Here is a 15,251-nt window from a genome sequence, read left to right as displayed (position 1 = left end):
GCCCTGCGCCCATGACGTCTCTGGGAGCTGCGCGAAGCCCCTGGGTGCCATCGTAGCCATGTCCCGGCCCGCGGCTGGGCCGTGCTCGCCCTCACGCTCTTGGCGTGGCGGAAGCGTCGTGAGCCCTGACGAGCCCCCGAGTCCCACGGGAGGGTGGGCATCAGCCCCCAGGGCCGGCCCTGGGCTGGGGGAGCGGCCGACGGGGCCGGTGCCTCGGCGGGGTCCAGCGTGGTCAACCAGCACCGGGTGCCACGGCTGCCCCCGCGGGGAGCCGGGAGGGATGGGGGGCTCTGCCGTCTGCGCCCCCCCAGCCTGGGCTGCCATGCACCCCGCGGTCTGGCAGGCAGCTGCCACACGGCTCTGCCTGGCTCTCCCTCAGCACCGCGCTCGCGCCATGGGGATGCTGGAGGGTCCTGGGACTGAAGAGCTGAGCAGCTCTTGCACACTTGCACGCTCACTGCCGGCTGCCCACGGGCATGGAGGGAGACTTTCTGGGTGCCAGCCCAGGGTGAGGGACAGGGACGATCCCTGGAGGCAACAGCTGAGCCGGCTTCTAAATGTGATTTTAGCCAAATCTGAGTGATTTTCCCGGGTGGGGCAGAGGGAAACGGAGCCAGCATTGCCGAGCCCCTGCCCTGCCGGTGTGGTGGGGCTGCGGTGGGGACCCATCCCCTTTCACGGTGCCTCTGGGGAAGGTCCTGCCGTGGCACTGCCCGCACCTGCACCCATTCCTGGGGTCTCCCTCACCGTGGGGTCTGAGGATAGGGCCCTTCCACCGCGGCACTAGGAGCCCCCTCCCTGCCAGGGCTGCCGTGTGTGCCGGGAACACAGCCAGGGGCTGCGGGACCCTGCAGGGCGCCTGGCCAGGACCACCACTCGGGGTCCCTGTGTGCTCGGGGACATCCCAGTGTCGGGGTCACCCCTCTCCCTCCAGCCAGGGCAGCCCTCATGGGTGCTGCAGCACCGCGGGCCCCGCTCCTGTGCCGGGAGCTGCCGTGCACCCACCGGGTGGGGAGAGCAGTGCTGGGGGTGGGGGTGCTGTGGGGTCCCACCAGAGTCCTTGGGTACCCAGCCCGGAGCCCCCCTCGCCCCAGGCAGCCCCCAGCCCTGCTGTGCACAGCCCCGGGTACCCGTTTGCCGGCTGCCCCGTGCCGTGCCGGATGGTGTGAGGGGCCCAGCACCCCCTTTCCCTGCAAGGTTGGGGGTGCTGGGCTGTGTCTCCACCCCCAGCGAAGCCGCCTGCGCCAGGCCCACACCTCGCCGTGCCGTGCCGTGCCGTGCCGTGCCGCTCGGCCGGGTGTGCACGGGCAGTGGGGAGCGCATTGTCCTCGCCGGAGAGCGGCAGCGGCCGAGCGCTTCTCCTTGCTCTTGCTGCCGTCAGCCTGCACCGGTGCCGGTGCCGGGCCGCGGGCACGCGCCGGGATGCTGCCGTACCGGCTGTGCCTCCCCAGGGCCTGCCGCGAGCAGCAGAGGACGGTTTTTGAATGAAAAGTCTCTTTTAATGCCGCTGGCCAGGCGCCGTCCAGCCGTCCTGCTGTGGGGAACAAGGAGGCGGCTGTGCCGGAGGAGGAGGGAGTTTGGTTTCCACCTTGTGCGGCGCTCCTGCGGCCAGTCGCCGGCCGGCAGCGGGGAGAGGTGCCCGGCAGCCGCGGGCACAACGAAAGGTAAGGAACCGCGGGGCAACACCGGGGCTGGGTCCCTGCCGAGGGGCACGGGGAGGGCTGCGGGGTGGGGACGTGCTGCCCCTGTCCCCCTTCCTGCTTCCCGCAGACGGGAGCCTGCAGCCATGGGGACCCCGCATGTGCACCGCAGCAGCGGCAGAGGCACGACCACATCAGGTCTGACCCGACCGCGCTGGGTTTCGCACCTCCACGCCCCACCGCTGCTGGGCTCAGCCGGGCCACGTGGGAGCCCCACTGGCAGTGCCGAGGGTCCCAGCGCATCCCTGCCCCGTCCCCGCCAGCCACGGGCTCACCAGTTCCTCGCCACCCACTCCAGGCACTGCTCCGGCACCTACGGTGGGGAGTTTCCAGCCGGCATCACCGTGGTGCTGGGGGTTTTGGGTGAGGGGGACTTGCCTGGCCAGGGTGCTCCCACCAGACAGATCCCCTTCCTGGGGCTGGGAGGGTCCAGGCCTAATCCCAGTGTCACCTCGCACCTGGCTCCCAGCCCAGCAGGACACAATGGCCCGTATCAGGGTGAGGAACCCGAAAGTGCTGGATTTGAGCCCAAAGCCGAAGCTGCAGCTCCTCTGGACTCAGCGTGGTCCCTCCTGGGGCTGGGTGCCCCTGCCATCAGTCCGGCACAGGGACACTGTGTGTGACCAGCACAGGGTTGCTGTCCCCCGGGTGGCCCTGGTCCTGCCCTGGGACCCACCAGCCATGGGGACAAGGTGACACGGCGGGGCAGGCCCCGGGCATCCCCAGGTGGCTCATAGCCATGGGGGGACACGGTGGCACGGGGAGGTGACATGTAGGCGTCATGAGAGGGGCCTCAAGAGTGGGGCAGGGGGATGGGGGAGGCAGAGTGGCCCCGGGGGGTGGCACAGGGGGACCCTGAGGTGTCCCCGGGTGGCCCAGTGCTGCTCTGGGTGACGAGCTGTGGCCGGTCCCTGGTGCGGTGCTGTGCCGGTGCCCGTGACGGCTGCCACCGTGCCATGCGATGCCGGTGCTGGGTGCTGCTGGTGCTGGTGCAGCACCAGTGCCGGGTGATTCTGGAGCCGGTGCAGCACCAGTGCCGGGTGATTCTGGTGCCAGGTGATGCTGTTGCCAGTGCCAGTGCAGCACCAGTGCCGGGTGATTCTGGTGCCAGGTGATGCTGTTGCCGGTGCCAGTGCAGCACCAGTGCCAGGTGATTCCGGTGCTGGGTGATGCCGGTGCCGCACCAGTGCCGGGTGATTCCGGTGCTGGGTGATGCTGGTGCAGCGCCAGTGCCGGGCGATGCCGATGCCGGTGCCGGTGCAGCACCAGTGCCGGGCGATGCCGGTGCCGGTCATCGCTCCCGCAGTGCGGGGCTGGGGCCGGTGCCAGGTGCTGCCGGTGCCGGGCGGGTCCCCGCGGGCTGCGGGCGGTGCCGGGCGGTGCCGGTGCCGGCGCCGGTGCCGGGGGTGGTGGCGGTGCCGGCGGTGCCGGTGCCGGTGCCGGGCGGGGCCCCCCGCGGGCTGCGGGCGGTGCCGGCCCCGCCGCGGTATAAAGGGGCTGCGCGGGCCGGGCCGGGCGCACAGCGGCGGCGGCGGCGGCCGGGGCGAGTGGCGGCACCGGCACCACCACGGTGAGTCCCGGTCCCGGTCCCGGTCCCGGTCCCGGTCCCGGTCCCGGTGGCTCGGGGCGTCCCCGCCCCCGCGGCGCTGCGAGACCGGCCGCGGCCCCACCGGCAGCGTGGAGCCGGCACCGGGGGCTGCGGGGCCCGGGGCGGGGGGGGTGGGGGAAGCCGGGAGCTGCGGGGCCCGGGCTTGGGGGGGGGGGGGGGGGGGGTCTGGGGCCGCCCGGGAGGCGCTGCCGCTGGCCCGGGGGTCCCTGGGGCTGGCTCTGCCCCCTGCCCGCACCCCCTCGCGTGTTCACGCACCCCCTCCCCTTCACCTGCCTGCACCCCCTCACCTGCCCGTGTCCCCCTGCCCGCACCCCCCGCCCTTTGCTTGCATTGCCCGGCCCTGCCTGCCCCCCCCCCCCCCCGCCCCACGGCCGTGCCCCCCTGTGCAGCTCTGCAGTCCCCGCCGCTGCCGGCGGGAGCGGGTGCCCGCGCTGCCCGTCCCCGGGGTCCCCATCCCGCCGCGGGGTTGGGGGTCCGCGTCCCGCCGCAGGCGGTCGGGGTGACCGGGGGCTCCGGGCGGCCGTGCGCGGGCAGGGCCTCTCCCCCGGGGGACAGCGTGGGGCCGGGTCCCCGACGTCCCCGTGCCCTTCCCCGTCCTCCGGCCCCGCCGTCGCCCGGGAGCGGCCGCGTCCCCGCTCGGCTGGACGGAGCTGGGCTGTGGGCGCGGGCACCGCGCACGGTGGGATGCTCCGGACCCCCGCGCCTCGCCTGGCCCCGCGGAGGCACCGGGAAAGGTGTCACCCCGAAACCGGCGGCCGGCGAGGGACAGGGTGGCCGTGGGGCAGCAGACGAGAGGGATTCCCCCCCCCCCCCCCGTTTTCTCCTTCTGGGGGGCCAGGCGGCGGGGTCCTGCCGCGGGCTGTCCGCTCGGCCCTGCCCCGACGCTGCCCGGTCCCCCTCGCAGATGCCAGTGAGCCTCTCCACGGCCCTGCGCGTCGTCGGGACCAGCCTCTTCGCCTTGGCGGTGCTGGGGGGCATCCTGGCCGCCTACGTCACGGGCTACCAGTTCATCCACACGGAGAAGCACTACCTCTCCTTCGGGCTCTACGGGGCCATCCTGGGGCTGCACCTCTTCATCCAGAGCCTCTTCGCCTTCCTGGAACACCGGCGCATGCGGGGCGAGGGGCGGCCGGTGCGGCTGGGGCGCTCGGTGGCCCTCTGCATCGCCGCTTACCAGGAGGATCCCGACTACCTGAAGAAGTGCCTGCGCTCCGTCAAGCGCATCGCCTTCCCCGACCTCAAAGTGGTGATGGTGGTGGACGGGAACGGCCCCGACGACACCTACATGTTGGACATCTTCCACGACGTGATGGGCTCCGAGCATTCGGGCAGCTACGTCTGGAGGAGCAACTTCCACGCGCAGGGCGAGGGGGAGACGGAGGCCGGGCTGCGGGAAGGGCTGGCCCGCGTCCAGGCGCTGGTGCGCGGCACCACCTACTCCTGCATCCTCCAGAAGTGGGGCGGGAAGCGGGAGGTGATGTACACGGCCTTCCGGGCGCTCGGAGACTCCGTGGATTACATCCAGGTGGATGCATGGGCCGGGTGGGTGGGTGCGGGGGGGTTGAGGGCAGCGAGCGCCCTGCCTGCGTGACCCGGCGGAGGGGCTGCGGGAGGAGCAGGAGTGGCCGAGCCCGCGGCAGCACCTGGCTGCCTGGCTCAGGATCCGGCCCCGTCCACCGGCTGCGAGCCGCCGGCACCGGGGTTGAGGGGTGAATCGCCACCGGGGTGGCCCGAGGGGTCGAGCCCTGCCCGCACCAGAGGGTTTCGCATCACCTCCTCGGCGCATCCCCCGTGTCACGGGCAGGACGTGCCCCAGGCTGGTGTCACCCCGTGTGGCACCGTGCGGGGTGCCAGACCCCCCCACGCGTGGGTGAGGGGTGGCGGCTGGGACAGGTCCCACCGTGGTGCGCGTGGCGGGGCTGGGTGGCCCGGGGCAGCGGTGGCCGGGCACCGCGGGGCGCTCCGCTCCCTGCCACCGCCTGCCGGTCTCCGGGACTCTGCCTCGTCTCGCCGGCCGCGGCTCGGGCTTGCCCGGCTGCGGGCTGGGCCGTCTGCCGGGCGCGCGTGGGCGGCGGGAGCGGGGCTCGACGTTCCCTCTGCCCCCAGGTGTGTGACTCAGACACGGTGCTGGACCCCGCCTGCACCGCCGAGATGCTCCGCATCCTGGAGGCCGACCCCCGCGTCGGCGGCGTTGGCGGCGACGTCCAGGTACCCCGGCCGCGAGGGAGGGCACCCCGGGGGCGGCGAGGGTGCCGGGGCGGAGGGAGGGGGTTGCAGCGGTGCCAGGGCTCACGTCCGTCCCCTCCCCAGATCCTGAACAAGTACGACTCGTGGATCTCCTTCCTGAGCAGCGTGCGGTACTGGATGGCCTTCAACGTGGAGCGTGCCTGCCAGTCCTACTTCGGCTGCGTGCAGTGCATCAGCGGGCCCCTGGGCATGTACCGCAACGCCCTGCTGCAGCAGTTCCTCGAGGACTGGTACCACCAGACCTTCCTGGGCAGCAAGTGCAGCTTCGGGGACGACCGGCACCTCACCAACCGCGTGCTCAGCCTGGGCTACCAGACCAAGTACACGGCTCGCTCCAAGTGCCTGACGGAGACGCCCACCCGCTACCTGCGCTGGCTCAACCAGCAGACCCGCTGGAGCAAGTCCTACTTCCGCGAGTGGCTCTACAACGCCCTGTGGTTCCACAAGCATCACCTCTGGATGACCTACGAGTCGGTGGTGACCGGCTTCTTCCCCTTCTTCCTCATCGCCACCGTCATCCAGCTCTTCTACCGCGGCCGCATCTGGAACATCCTCCTCTTCCTGCTGACGGTGCAGCTGGTGGGCATCATCAAGGCCACCTACGCCTGCTTCCTGCGGGGCAACGCCGAGATGATCTTCATGTCCCTCTACGCCCTCCTCTACATGTCCAGCCTGCTGCCCGCCAAGATGTTCGCCATCGCCACCATCAACAAGTCGGGCTGGGGCACGTCGGGGCGCCGGACCATCGTGGTTAACTTTGTGGGGTTGCTGCCGGTGTCGGTGTGGGTGGCGGTGCTGCTGGGCGGGCTGGCCTACACCGCCTACAGCCAGGACCTCTTCAGCGAGACCGAGGTGGCCTTCCTCGTCTCGGGTGCCATCCTCTACGCCTGCTACTGGGTGGCCCTGCTCACCCTCTACCTGGCCATCGTCGCCCGGCGCTGCGGCAAGCGGCAGGAGCAGTGCGGGCTGGCCTTTGCCGAGGTCTGACCGCGGAAAGCGCCGGGGTGGCCCCGCGTGCTGGGGCGACCGCCGCCGGTCCCCCCCTCGCCCCGCCACCAGCCCCGGCACAGCCGGCACTGAGCCATCGGGTGCTGGGCAGCGCTGAGCGCGCCCGCCGCGGCGTTTCTGATCAAGTCTTGCTTTTTTTGTTGTTGTTTTGTTTGGGTTTTTTTTCTTATTTTCATTTTTCTGTACAAACCTGGCTGCTGGCCGGGGAGAGGCCGAGCCGGGGCTGACCGTCACCGGGCTGGGCACAGCCTCGGCGCGTGCGGGGGCTGATGGCAATGTCCCCGCCGTGCCGTACCGAGCATCCCGGCGTGCTGTGTGGAGCGCTGCTGGCCAGGCTCCCCCCACCCCACCACCACAGCTGGGTCTTCCACCTTTCGGTGCTTTCTGTGGGGACTTCACGGTCCCCTGTCCACGGTGCTATGGCAAAATGGCCCCACGGGGCACCGTCTCCGTCCGGCGCTGTGCCAGCACCGCTGGCTGGTGCTGCCTGCCTCTGCCCCGCGGCTGTTGTATGTGCGGGCACGTACCCACGGGGACCCCCCCCCCCGCCGTGGCTCCCTCCAGCCCCTTTCAGGGGGGGTCTGGCTGCCCCAGGAGGGCAGCACCTCCCTTCAGCTTTGCCAAAGAGCCAAGGGGGGGACCCCAGCATGCAGAAACAGGGGAAACCGGGGCCGTGGCTTGGCCGGAGCGTCACTGTGGCCCCATTGTACCAACCCTGCTGCCTTCCTGGCGTCTGTCTAGACAGCGGGGAGACACTGGGTTTTGGGCTCGGGCATGCAGAGGAGGGCGGGGAAGAGCTGGTTCCCAACCTTTCCCCTCCCCGGGGAATTTACCCGGTCGTCTCCCCTGGGCCCTCTTTTTTTCAGGGCTTAAAAACCTTTCTACAATTGAGCTTTTAGATTGTTTTGTTTAATTTAATATGAGGTTTTTTAGGAGACTTTTGTAGCTCTTTGGTATTCATACTTATTGCTAATTGTTTGTAAATCTATTTATTTTTTAACCTGCGGGTTTTTTTTCATATTTTGGAAAAGTCTGTTTTTTATATCCTGATGGATTTGTCAAAATAAAGACTTGCACAGAGAAAAAGGGCGGTGTGTGGAGCAGACAGCCCTGTCTGGGCTTGGTGGGAGGTCACTGCCCACCAGGACCCATCTCGCCTGGGATAGCAGCCACGTTTGTGCCCCGGAGCGCAGCAGCTCGCAGGACTGAAGTCGTTAGAGGGGGCACGGGTGACCTGGGAAGGGCTCTGGGTACCCAGATGCAGGACCCAGCACCCTGAGGTGGCCCTGGGAGTACTCTGTACAGGACACGGATGAGGCCAGGGCTGGCCCTGGATCGCCCTGAGCCCCGGCTGCAGCACCCAGGGCTGCCTGGCAGCAGGGCAGAGCTCACAGTCGCCAGCCCGAGTCTTCACACTTTCTTGGGCACATTGGTGATGATGGGTTTGGGGCGGGTTTTGAAGAGGAGTTTGGTTTTGATGAGGGCGGTGACGGTGTAGCAGGCGTGCGGCCCCGCGGGACTGGGCTCGCCGGCTCCCCGCTTCACCAGGACGGCAAAGGGCTTCTCCAGCTGCACCACCTTCCCGTAGAGGATGTGGTGGCCCACGATGAGCACGGGGACCCCCTAGAGAGAGCAACGAGAGGCAGAGGGTGAGGGCAGGCAGGATCCCGGCTGCCGGAGCCGTCCCCCGGTAAGGCGGCGTGGGCTGCCTCACCTCACGGGTGTAGTGCAGGTCTCCCAGGAGGCTCCCCGCCAGCTCGCCGCTCTGCCGGGGCTCAACCTCACCCTGCAGCTCCACCAGCACCCACTGCGCCAGGCCCCCAGCACCCCCGCTGCGGGTGAGAGAGGCACCTTTACCCCACGGCTCCAACACTGCCCGGGGCTGCGGGCGCAGAGCCGGGGGCAGGATCAGCCCCCCCCCCCCCAAAAAAGGCTGGTAGCCTCACCTGGAGATGACGATCTGCACCATGCTCCGGGCCCTGCAAAGCACCGGCAGAAACACGGTCAGCCCAGGGGGGACACGAGGCAGGCCCCGTTGCGGCGGGAGCCCCCAGCCCCCGCCCCGGGGCCTTCCCCCGCACCCCCCCAATGCCGAGCCCCCCCCATCCCGGGCCCAGCAGCTGCCCCCGGACCCCACAGACCCCCATGCCCAGACTCCCCCCACCCCTCCGGGCCTCGCAGCCCCCCCGGGCCGCCGTTGCGCGGGGCGCTGGTGCCCTCCAGCGGCCCCGGTGGTGCGGGGCCGGGCCGGGCCGCTCTGCGGGCTGGGGCCGCTCCCGCCTCCCACTCCCGATCGAGCCCCCGACCCGCTCCCCCGAGGCTCCCCCCCCGCCCCCGGCCCCGATCCCGCACCCCCGGATCGGGTCGGGCCGGAGCCGCTCGCCCGGCAGCGCCCGAATCTCCCGCCGGCGCCGCGTTGCTACTTCCGCTTCCGGCCACGCCCCTCCCTCTCCGCCCCGGGAGAGGGCGCTTCCGGTTCCGGCTGCGCCGCGCGCACGTGGGGCGGAGCGGGTCCCGGTGTGGGGGTCCCGGTGCGGCGGTCCCGGTGCGGCGGGATGGGGGAGTTCGAGGTGCACCGGGTGCGGTTCTTCGGCCTGGTGCCGGCGGGAGTGCGCTGCCTGGCCTGCCAGCCCCGCGGCAGCCGCCTGGCCCTGGCCCGCACCGACGGCGCCGTCGAGGTCTACAACTTCGCCGCCAACTACTTCCAGGAGAAGGTGAGGCGGCCGGGCCGGGCCCTACCGAGCCGTACCGGGCAGTACCGAGCCGTATCTGGCCGTACGGAGCCATACCTGGCCGTACCGGGTTGTACCGAGCCGTACCTGGCCGTACCGGTCTGTATCTGGCCGAACTGAGCTGTACCGGTCTGTATCTGGCCGAACTGAGCTGTACCGAGCCGTACCTGGCCGTACCGAGCTGTACCGAGCCGTACTGAGCCGTACCTGGCCATACCGAGCTATGCCTGGCCATACTGGGCCATACCGAGCCATACCTGGCCGTACTTGGCTGTACCAGGCTGTACTGAGCCGTACCGGTCTGTACCTGGCCATACCTGGCCATACTGAGCAATACCTGGCTGTACTGAGCTATACTGGGCCATACTGAGCCATACTGGGCTGTACGCAGCCGCACCGAGCCATACTTGGCCGTACTAGGCTGTACTGAGCCGTACCGGGCCGTACCGGGCTGTGCAGCAGGGTAACGGGTTTCCCTCCCCAGGTGATCCCCGGGCACGAGGCCCGGTCGGTGGAAGCGCTGTGCTGGGCGGCGGGAGACCGGCTTTTCGGAGCCGGCCTCAGCGGGGACATCACCGAATACGACCTGGCCCTGCTGTGCGTGGCCCGCTCCGTCGATGGCTGCGGGGGGCCCATCTGGAGCATGGCGGCTAACAGCAGCGGCACGCAGCTGGCGGTGAGTGCGACTGAGGACCGGGACCGGGATGGCTGTCCCATCCCCGGAGCAGGGGCGGCCTGGCTGGGGTGGTGGCAGAGGGAGAGGGTCCGCCCGGCCCACCGGGGCTGATCCCGACCCTCCCGCAGATCGGCTGCGAGGACGGCTCGGTTAAGCTCTTCCAAGTCGTGCCCGGGGGGATCCAGTTTGAGCGGAACCTGGACAGGCGGAAAGGTGAGTCCGGGAGGGCTCGGTACTGTGGCGGCATCGTCCCTCCGTCCCCTCTGTCCATCCCGGCTGCCCCACTCCCGGTGACCGAGTGCCTGTGAATCCACGGGGTCACACTGGGAGCTTCCTTCCCCACAGGCCGCATCCTCTGCCTCTCCTGGCACCCGTCAGACACTCACATAGCGGCCGGCTCCATCGACTTCTTCCGTGTCTTTGACGTCTGTTCCGGTAACTCACAGCCCAAGGCGTGAGCCCAGCCTGTCCCCTGTCCCCTGCCCCGAGGACCGCCAGCACCGGCACGTCTCACGCTCTGAGGGGATCCCCTTGTCACCCCCAACCGTCCTTCCCGCCTCTCAGGCCAAACCGTCCAGAGGATCATGGTGAACTACCACGTGCTGAAGGTGAGGCGCGAGTGCATCGTGTGGAGCATCGCCTTCCTCTCCAGCGGCACCGTCATCACCTCGGACTCCTTCGGGAGGGTGCAGTTCTGGGACTGGCAGCGAGGGACGCTGACGGAGTCCCACACTGTCAGCACCTCGGCCGTCCTCTCGCTGGCCGTGTCGGAGGTAGGCGAGTCCCCCCGTGTGCCCCCCAGGCAGCCAGGGCCCGTCTGGGCTCCTGTGTGCTGGGCCAGGGGTGTTCAGGCAGGAGCTGCCTGGCTCGGTGCCTTTGGGCCGGCAGGAGCAGGGCTGGGAGAGAAGCTGCCGGTTCCTGCCTGCTCCCGGTGCTGCCCTTTCATTCTTCCCGGTCTGTGCCCGCAAACCCCGTCCCCGTTTCTCTCACCAGAAGGAGGACAGCATCATTGTGGGCACCTCGACGGGGGCCACTTACCAGTTTCAGCTGCTGCCAGTGAAGATGGGCAGCCTGGAGAAGCGCTGGGTGCGGACGAAGCCCTTCCAGCATCACACCCACGACGTGCGAGCCGTGGCACACAGCTCAACGGCTCTTATCTCTGGGGGTAGGACTGGCTGCGGTCACAAGGAGGGCTTGGGTCTCTTCCCCCCGGTACCGGTTCGGCTGACCTCTGCTTGGCTTTCAGGCCTGGATGCCCAGCTGGTGATCCGCCCACTGATGGAGAAGATGCAGAAGAAGGGCTATGACGCCGCACTCCGCAAATTCACCTTCCCCCACGTAAGTGCCGCTCTGAGCGGGGTCTCACGCCTGGCAGGGCAGGCTGGCAGGGCTGGCTCTTCCTGCGGGAGAAGGCTGGCCCTCCCTGCCCTGCTGGGTCCCCTCCCTGCCCTGCTGGGTCCCCTCCCTGCCCTGCTGGGTCCCCTCCCTGCCCTGCTGGGTCCCCTCCCTGCCCTGCTGGGTCCCCTCCCTGCCCCTGGCACGTCTGGAGGCTCCCGCCACAGAGCGGGTAGAAGTTGGCAAGCCCGTCTTGCTGGTCCTGCTGGGTCTCCATCTCTGGGCTCCCATCCCATGGGACCCGAGTCCTTCCTCTCCCCCACCCTGGCGTCTCCAGCCCCCCAGGGCAATTCGGCTTTGGCCCAGCCCTTTCTGCCAGGCTGCGGGTTCATGACAGTCTGCCCGTTTCTGCACGCAGCGACGCCTCGTCTCCTGTGCCAGGAAAGCCCGGCTGCTCCTCTTCCAGTTCTCCCAGCACCTGGAGCTCTGGAGACTTGGCTCCACTGACGAGACCGGTGAGTTGCAAGGCCCAGCTCTCCGGTACGAGTATTGTGGCAGAGCCCGTGCTGCCTGCAGGATTTCGGGCATGAACGGTCCTGCTGTTTGGGCAGTGGAGGGGTGGTTTAGCTCGGGCTCCTTCCTCCCCACAGCCCTGCGCTGGCATGACAGCCACAGGCCGGGCTGTGTTTCCCATCGTGGTGTGTGCCTGGGCACAGGCTGCCCGGCCAGTGCGAGGCTGTGCTCGTGCTTCCAGCGGAGCTGGGCCAGGCCCTGGGGAGTTCAGCTTCGGGGGAGGTTGGAGAAGGGTCTGGGCTCTCCCTTGGGTGCTGCTCCCTCGGGATCCCCAGCTGCTCAACAGGTCCCCTGTCTTTTCCCCACCGTCACTGATGTGCCATGCGGTTTCTTGTCGTCCCAGGAAAGGATGGCGAGGTCCTTCCCTTGTGCCGCATGCCTGAGCACCTCGTGCAGCTCAAGAGCAAGGTAGGGCTGAGCCGGGGCTGGGGGTCCACCCTGGTGCCTGCCGCTCCGCTCTCCCTCTGACGGCTGAGCTGCGTGTGCCAAGCTGCCGGGGGATCTCACAGGCCACGCTCGGCCCCTCTGCCTTTCCAGGGTCCGGAGCACATCTACTGCAGCTGTGTCTCGCCCTGTGGCGGCTGGGTTGCCTACTCCACAGCCTCCCGCTTCCACCTCTACCGAGTGCAATATGAGGGTGATGGCGTCAGCATCAAGAAGGTGAGGAGGGCGATGGGCCGCCCCGCTGCCGGGGAGAGGTGGTGGGTGGCTGCGGGGTCCCGGGGGGCTGGCATGGCCAGCGTTGCTCGCAGGGAGCGAGGGTGGCAGCGGTCGGTGGCTGTCAGCACTGCTTTCTCCCTGCTTCAAGGTCCCCAAAGTGCCCAAGCTGCTGCTGCCAGCCTACCAGCTCCAGTTCTCCTCCGACTCCGGCAGCCTCTTCGTTGCCTCCGCTCGAGGCTCCGTCCACGTCCTCCAGCTGCTGGAGCCGGGGGGCTGCAAACACCTGCACACGTTTCGGCCGCCCTCAGGTTTGGGCTGGTGGGGAGCTGGGGGTGTTGGGGAGGTGCTGGGGGGTCCCTGGGCTCCATGTCCCCTCCCTGCCATGGGTGCAGAGGGGTGTGCAGGGCTGAACATGTCCCCCCTTCCCTGCCCTGGAGTGTGGGGTTCCTTCTTCCCCGACAGCCTCTGCCCTGTGTTTGTGCCACCCTCGTGGCCTGACACAGGTGGAGGAGCGGGGCGCACAGATAGGCAGGGGGGATGTGGGTATGGATGTTCCCTGGGAGTGGGTCTGGGGCTCCTTGCAGGCCTGAGCACCCGTTACAGCCGGTGAGGGTGTTTCCACAGGGTCCCCCGAGGCCGTTTACCTGCTGGCGTCGAGCGCAGATGGGCACTGGCTGGCCGCAGTCGGCGGGGACTGGGCAATCCACATCTATGACCTGAAATGCTTCAAGGTAGGAGCAGGTGCTGGAGGAATGACCCCCACTGCCCTTCTGCCTTGGGGGGCCGGGTGCCAGTGGGCTCAGCGCATAGGTCCCCTCCCCGTAAGCCATCACTGCGTCCCTGGAGCAGGGCTGGGGGTGGGCCTGTGGGAAGGGGGGGGGTCACAGGTGGCCCCGGTTGCTCCCGTCAGCGTGCTGTCCTGCCTTGCAGCATCACTGCACAGTGCCCACGTACAGCTGCGCGGTGACGGCCCTTGCCATCCACCCCGTCACCAACAACCTCGTTATCACCTACTCGGACCAGCAGGTAGGAGCTCTCCTCTCAACCCTGGACCTTTCCCCACGGCTCTCTCCCTGGCCTCGGGGCTTTCTGGCCGCACTGCTCCGCAGGAGAGCCACGGCTCCGGGCAGACCCGGCTGGCCTTTGCTGCCCGCTGTCCCTGGCAGGAGCCTGTCCCCACGCAGCACTCGCAGCCTGCCCGTGTGGGGGTGATGCCAGGGAGGACCGGACCTCGTGAGCCGCCCCATCTGCCCTCTTCTGCCTCTCCAGCTGTTCGAGTTCAGCATCCCTGAGAAGCAGTACACGGCCTGGAGCCGCAAGGTGCAGAACTGCGGGCTGCACAGGGTCTGGCTGGAGAGGGACTCGCCCATCACCCACATCACCTTCAACCCCAAGAATCCCTCGCACATCCTGCTCCACGACATCTACATGTTCTGCGTCCTCGACAAGTCCCTGGTGAGTCCGCGTGCCAGCTCGGGAGGGCTGGGTTTGTGCCCAGGACATCTCCCCTGCCCAGCCCCGCAGAGAGCAGACGGAGCGGTGCGTGGTGCCGAGGTGGTGGTGGTGGTCCCAGGCAGCACTGACGTGTGCCGTGCCTTCTCCTCACAGCCCCTGCCAGACAACAGTGCCCTCCTGATGAACCAGAGCACCCTGAAGCAGCTCCCAGAGACTGCCAGGCAGCGGCAGCTCCACGCCTTCAAGATCTGCAAGAAGTTCCAGGTGGGTGACGGTGTTGCTGGGTGTGTGCTGTGTCAAGGACGGGGTGCTGGTGGGGCGGGGGGTGCCCTGTGCCCATGGTCCCTGCGGCCCCACCGGCTCCTGTGCCCAGGTGTTCCTGGTTCTATACCAGCACTGGGTGCCCAAGCAGCAGAGCAGAGCTTGGTCTCAGTCCCTGTCACGGCGCAGCCGCTTGCTGCGATCTTGTGGGCTCTGGTTGCCCAGCAGCTCCTGCAGCACACACCCCCAAGCAATGCCCCTGGTTGCGGCTAAGCCAGAGCTGGCTGCAGCCGCTCTGCGTGGCTGAGTCCGGCAAGCCGAGGCAGAGGGGTGCCAGCACCATGGTCTCATCTCCTGCCCCCTCCCTGCCCCACAGCCCCTGCTCTTCGCGGATCTGTTGGACGAGAACTGCCTCGTGATGGTGGAGCGGCCCATCATGGATATCAAGACCCAGCTGCCACTGCCCATCCAACAGAAGAAATTTGGCACCTGAGAGCAGAACAAGCTCCTCTAGCCGCAGAAACTGTGTGTTGCTTTCCTAGTGTGCTGTAGGAATAAACCACGCTGTTCTGTACCGCGGCGGGCTCGGGGCTCCTCCTTGCCCTGCGCGGCTCCCTGCTCTCGCAGCAGCGCGTCAGGTTGGCACCAGCCTGAGCATGAGGACCCAACCACCTCGTAGGGCTCTCTCCTGCCTGTGCCGGTCCTCCTCCCGGGGCTGTGGGGACAAGGTGGCACCCCAAATCTCCTGCCCTGTCACTGGCTGCTCTGCTGGGCAGTGTCGGGTTCCCGGTGTTGGCTTCTCTTTCCCAGTGTCGGCCAGCAACTGGGTGGGTCGGTAGGCACTGGGATGCTGCCTGGGGTAGTGGACTCCCAGCCCTTGGATGGACAGACAGATGGCGATTGCTGGTGCTCAGCATCCACCTTCGACATCCCCAGCTGGGTGAGCAGCGTCTGCCCCTGCTCCGTGCCCAGGGAGAGGTGCCGGCTCGTCAGAC

General features: G+C 68.7%; 3 protein-coding genes across 4 annotated transcripts; 2 read left to right on the top strand and 1 right to left on the bottom strand.

Annotated features, from left to right (window-relative positions):
* Nucleotides 1–1,582: 1,582 nt before the first annotated feature.
* Nucleotides 1,583–6,816, top strand: HAS3 (hyaluronan synthase 3). Its single transcript, XM_030026377.1, has 4 exons — nt 1,583–1,664; nt 4,214–4,834; nt 5,416–5,517; nt 5,620–6,816. The coding sequence occupies exons 2-4, from the start codon at nt 4,214–4,216 to the stop codon at nt 6,541–6,543; spliced, it is 1,647 nt and encodes a 548-aa protein (XP_029882237.1). The 5' UTR covers nt 1,583–1,664; the 3' UTR covers nt 6,544–6,816.
* Nucleotides 6,817–7,451: 635 nt separating this feature from the next.
* Nucleotides 7,452–9,008, bottom strand: CHTF8 (chromosome transmission fidelity factor 8). 2 transcript variants are annotated; one of them, XM_030026378.1, is made up of 4 exons: nt 8,917–9,008; nt 8,511–8,543; nt 8,279–8,396; nt 7,452–8,187 (listed from the first exon to the last, which is right to left on the bottom strand). In XM_030026378.1, exons 2-4 carry the CDS (start codon nt 8,531–8,533, stop codon nt 7,975–7,977), a joined length of 354 nt encoding a protein of 117 aa, XP_029882238.1. In that variant the 5' UTR covers nt 8,534–8,543; nt 8,917–9,008; the 3' UTR covers nt 7,452–7,974. The 2 variants fall into 2 exon arrangements, with proteins under 2 accessions (XP_029882238.1, XP_029882239.1); XM_030026379.2 differs by having other exon boundaries at nt 8,897–8,992.
* A 20-nt stretch (nt 9,009–9,028) lies between these two features.
* UTP4 (UTP4 small subunit processome component) lies at nt 9,029–14,830 on the top strand. The gene is made up of 16 exons (XM_030026376.2): nt 9,029–9,278; nt 9,781–9,972; nt 10,101–10,185; nt 10,318–10,407; nt 10,537–10,745; nt 10,966–11,137; nt 11,219–11,310; nt 11,726–11,822; nt 12,224–12,288; nt 12,418–12,540; nt 12,689–12,848; nt 13,165–13,271; nt 13,471–13,566; nt 13,810–13,995; nt 14,149–14,259; nt 14,633–14,830. Exons 1-16 carry the CDS (start codon nt 9,120–9,122, stop codon nt 14,747–14,749), a joined length of 2,061 nt encoding a protein of 686 aa, XP_029882236.1. The 5' UTR covers nt 9,029–9,119; the 3' UTR covers nt 14,750–14,830.
* The last annotated feature ends 421 nt before the right edge of the window (nt 14,831–15,251 follow it).

This window comes from Aquila chrysaetos, chromosome 9, assembly GCF_900496995.4.
Source record: "Aquila chrysaetos chrysaetos chromosome 9, bAquChr1.4, whole genome shotgun sequence".
NCBI lineage: Eukaryota > Metazoa > Chordata > Aves > Accipitriformes > Accipitridae > Aquila > Aquila chrysaetos.
This window is presented reverse-complemented; position numbering and strand designations above follow the sequence as displayed.

Excerpts from the sequence above, each read along its gene's own strand:
- HAS3 (XM_030026377.1), top strand. The coding sequence starts at position 4,214 with ATGCCAGTGAGCCTCTCCACGGCCCTGCGCGTCGTCGGGACCAGCCTC. Across the intron at positions 4,835-5,415 it reads ACTCCGTGGATTACATCCAG|GTGTGTGACTCAGACACGGT; the intron begins GTGGATGCATGG and ends CTCTGCCCCCAG. Across the intron at positions 5,518-5,619 it reads GCGTTGGCGGCGACGTCCAG|ATCCTGAACAAGTACGACTC; the intron begins GTACCCCGGCCG and ends TCCCCTCCCCAG.
- UTP4 (XM_030026376.2), top strand. The coding sequence starts at position 9,120 with ATGGGGGAGTTCGAGGTGCACCGGGTGCGGTTCTTCGGCCTGGTGCCG. Across the intron at positions 10,186-10,317 it reads GAACCTGGACAGGCGGAAAG|GCCGCATCCTCTGCCTCTCC; the intron begins GTGAGTCCGGGA and ends CCTTCCCCACAG. Across the intron at positions 13,996-14,148 it reads GCGTCCTCGACAAGTCCCTG|CCCCTGCCAGACAACAGTGC; the intron begins GTGAGTCCGCGT and ends TTCTCCTCACAG.
- CHTF8 (XM_030026378.1), bottom strand. The coding sequence starts at position 8,533 with ATGGTGCAGATCGTCATCTCCAG. Across the intron at positions 8,397-8,510 it reads GTGCAGATCGTCATCTCCAG|CGGGGGTGCTGGGGGCCTGG; the intron begins GTGAGGCTACCA and ends TCTCACCCGCAG. Across the intron at positions 8,188-8,278 it reads ACCTGCACTACACCCGTGAG|GGGGTCCCCGTGCTCATCGT; the intron begins GTGAGGCAGCCC and ends TGCTCTCTCTAG.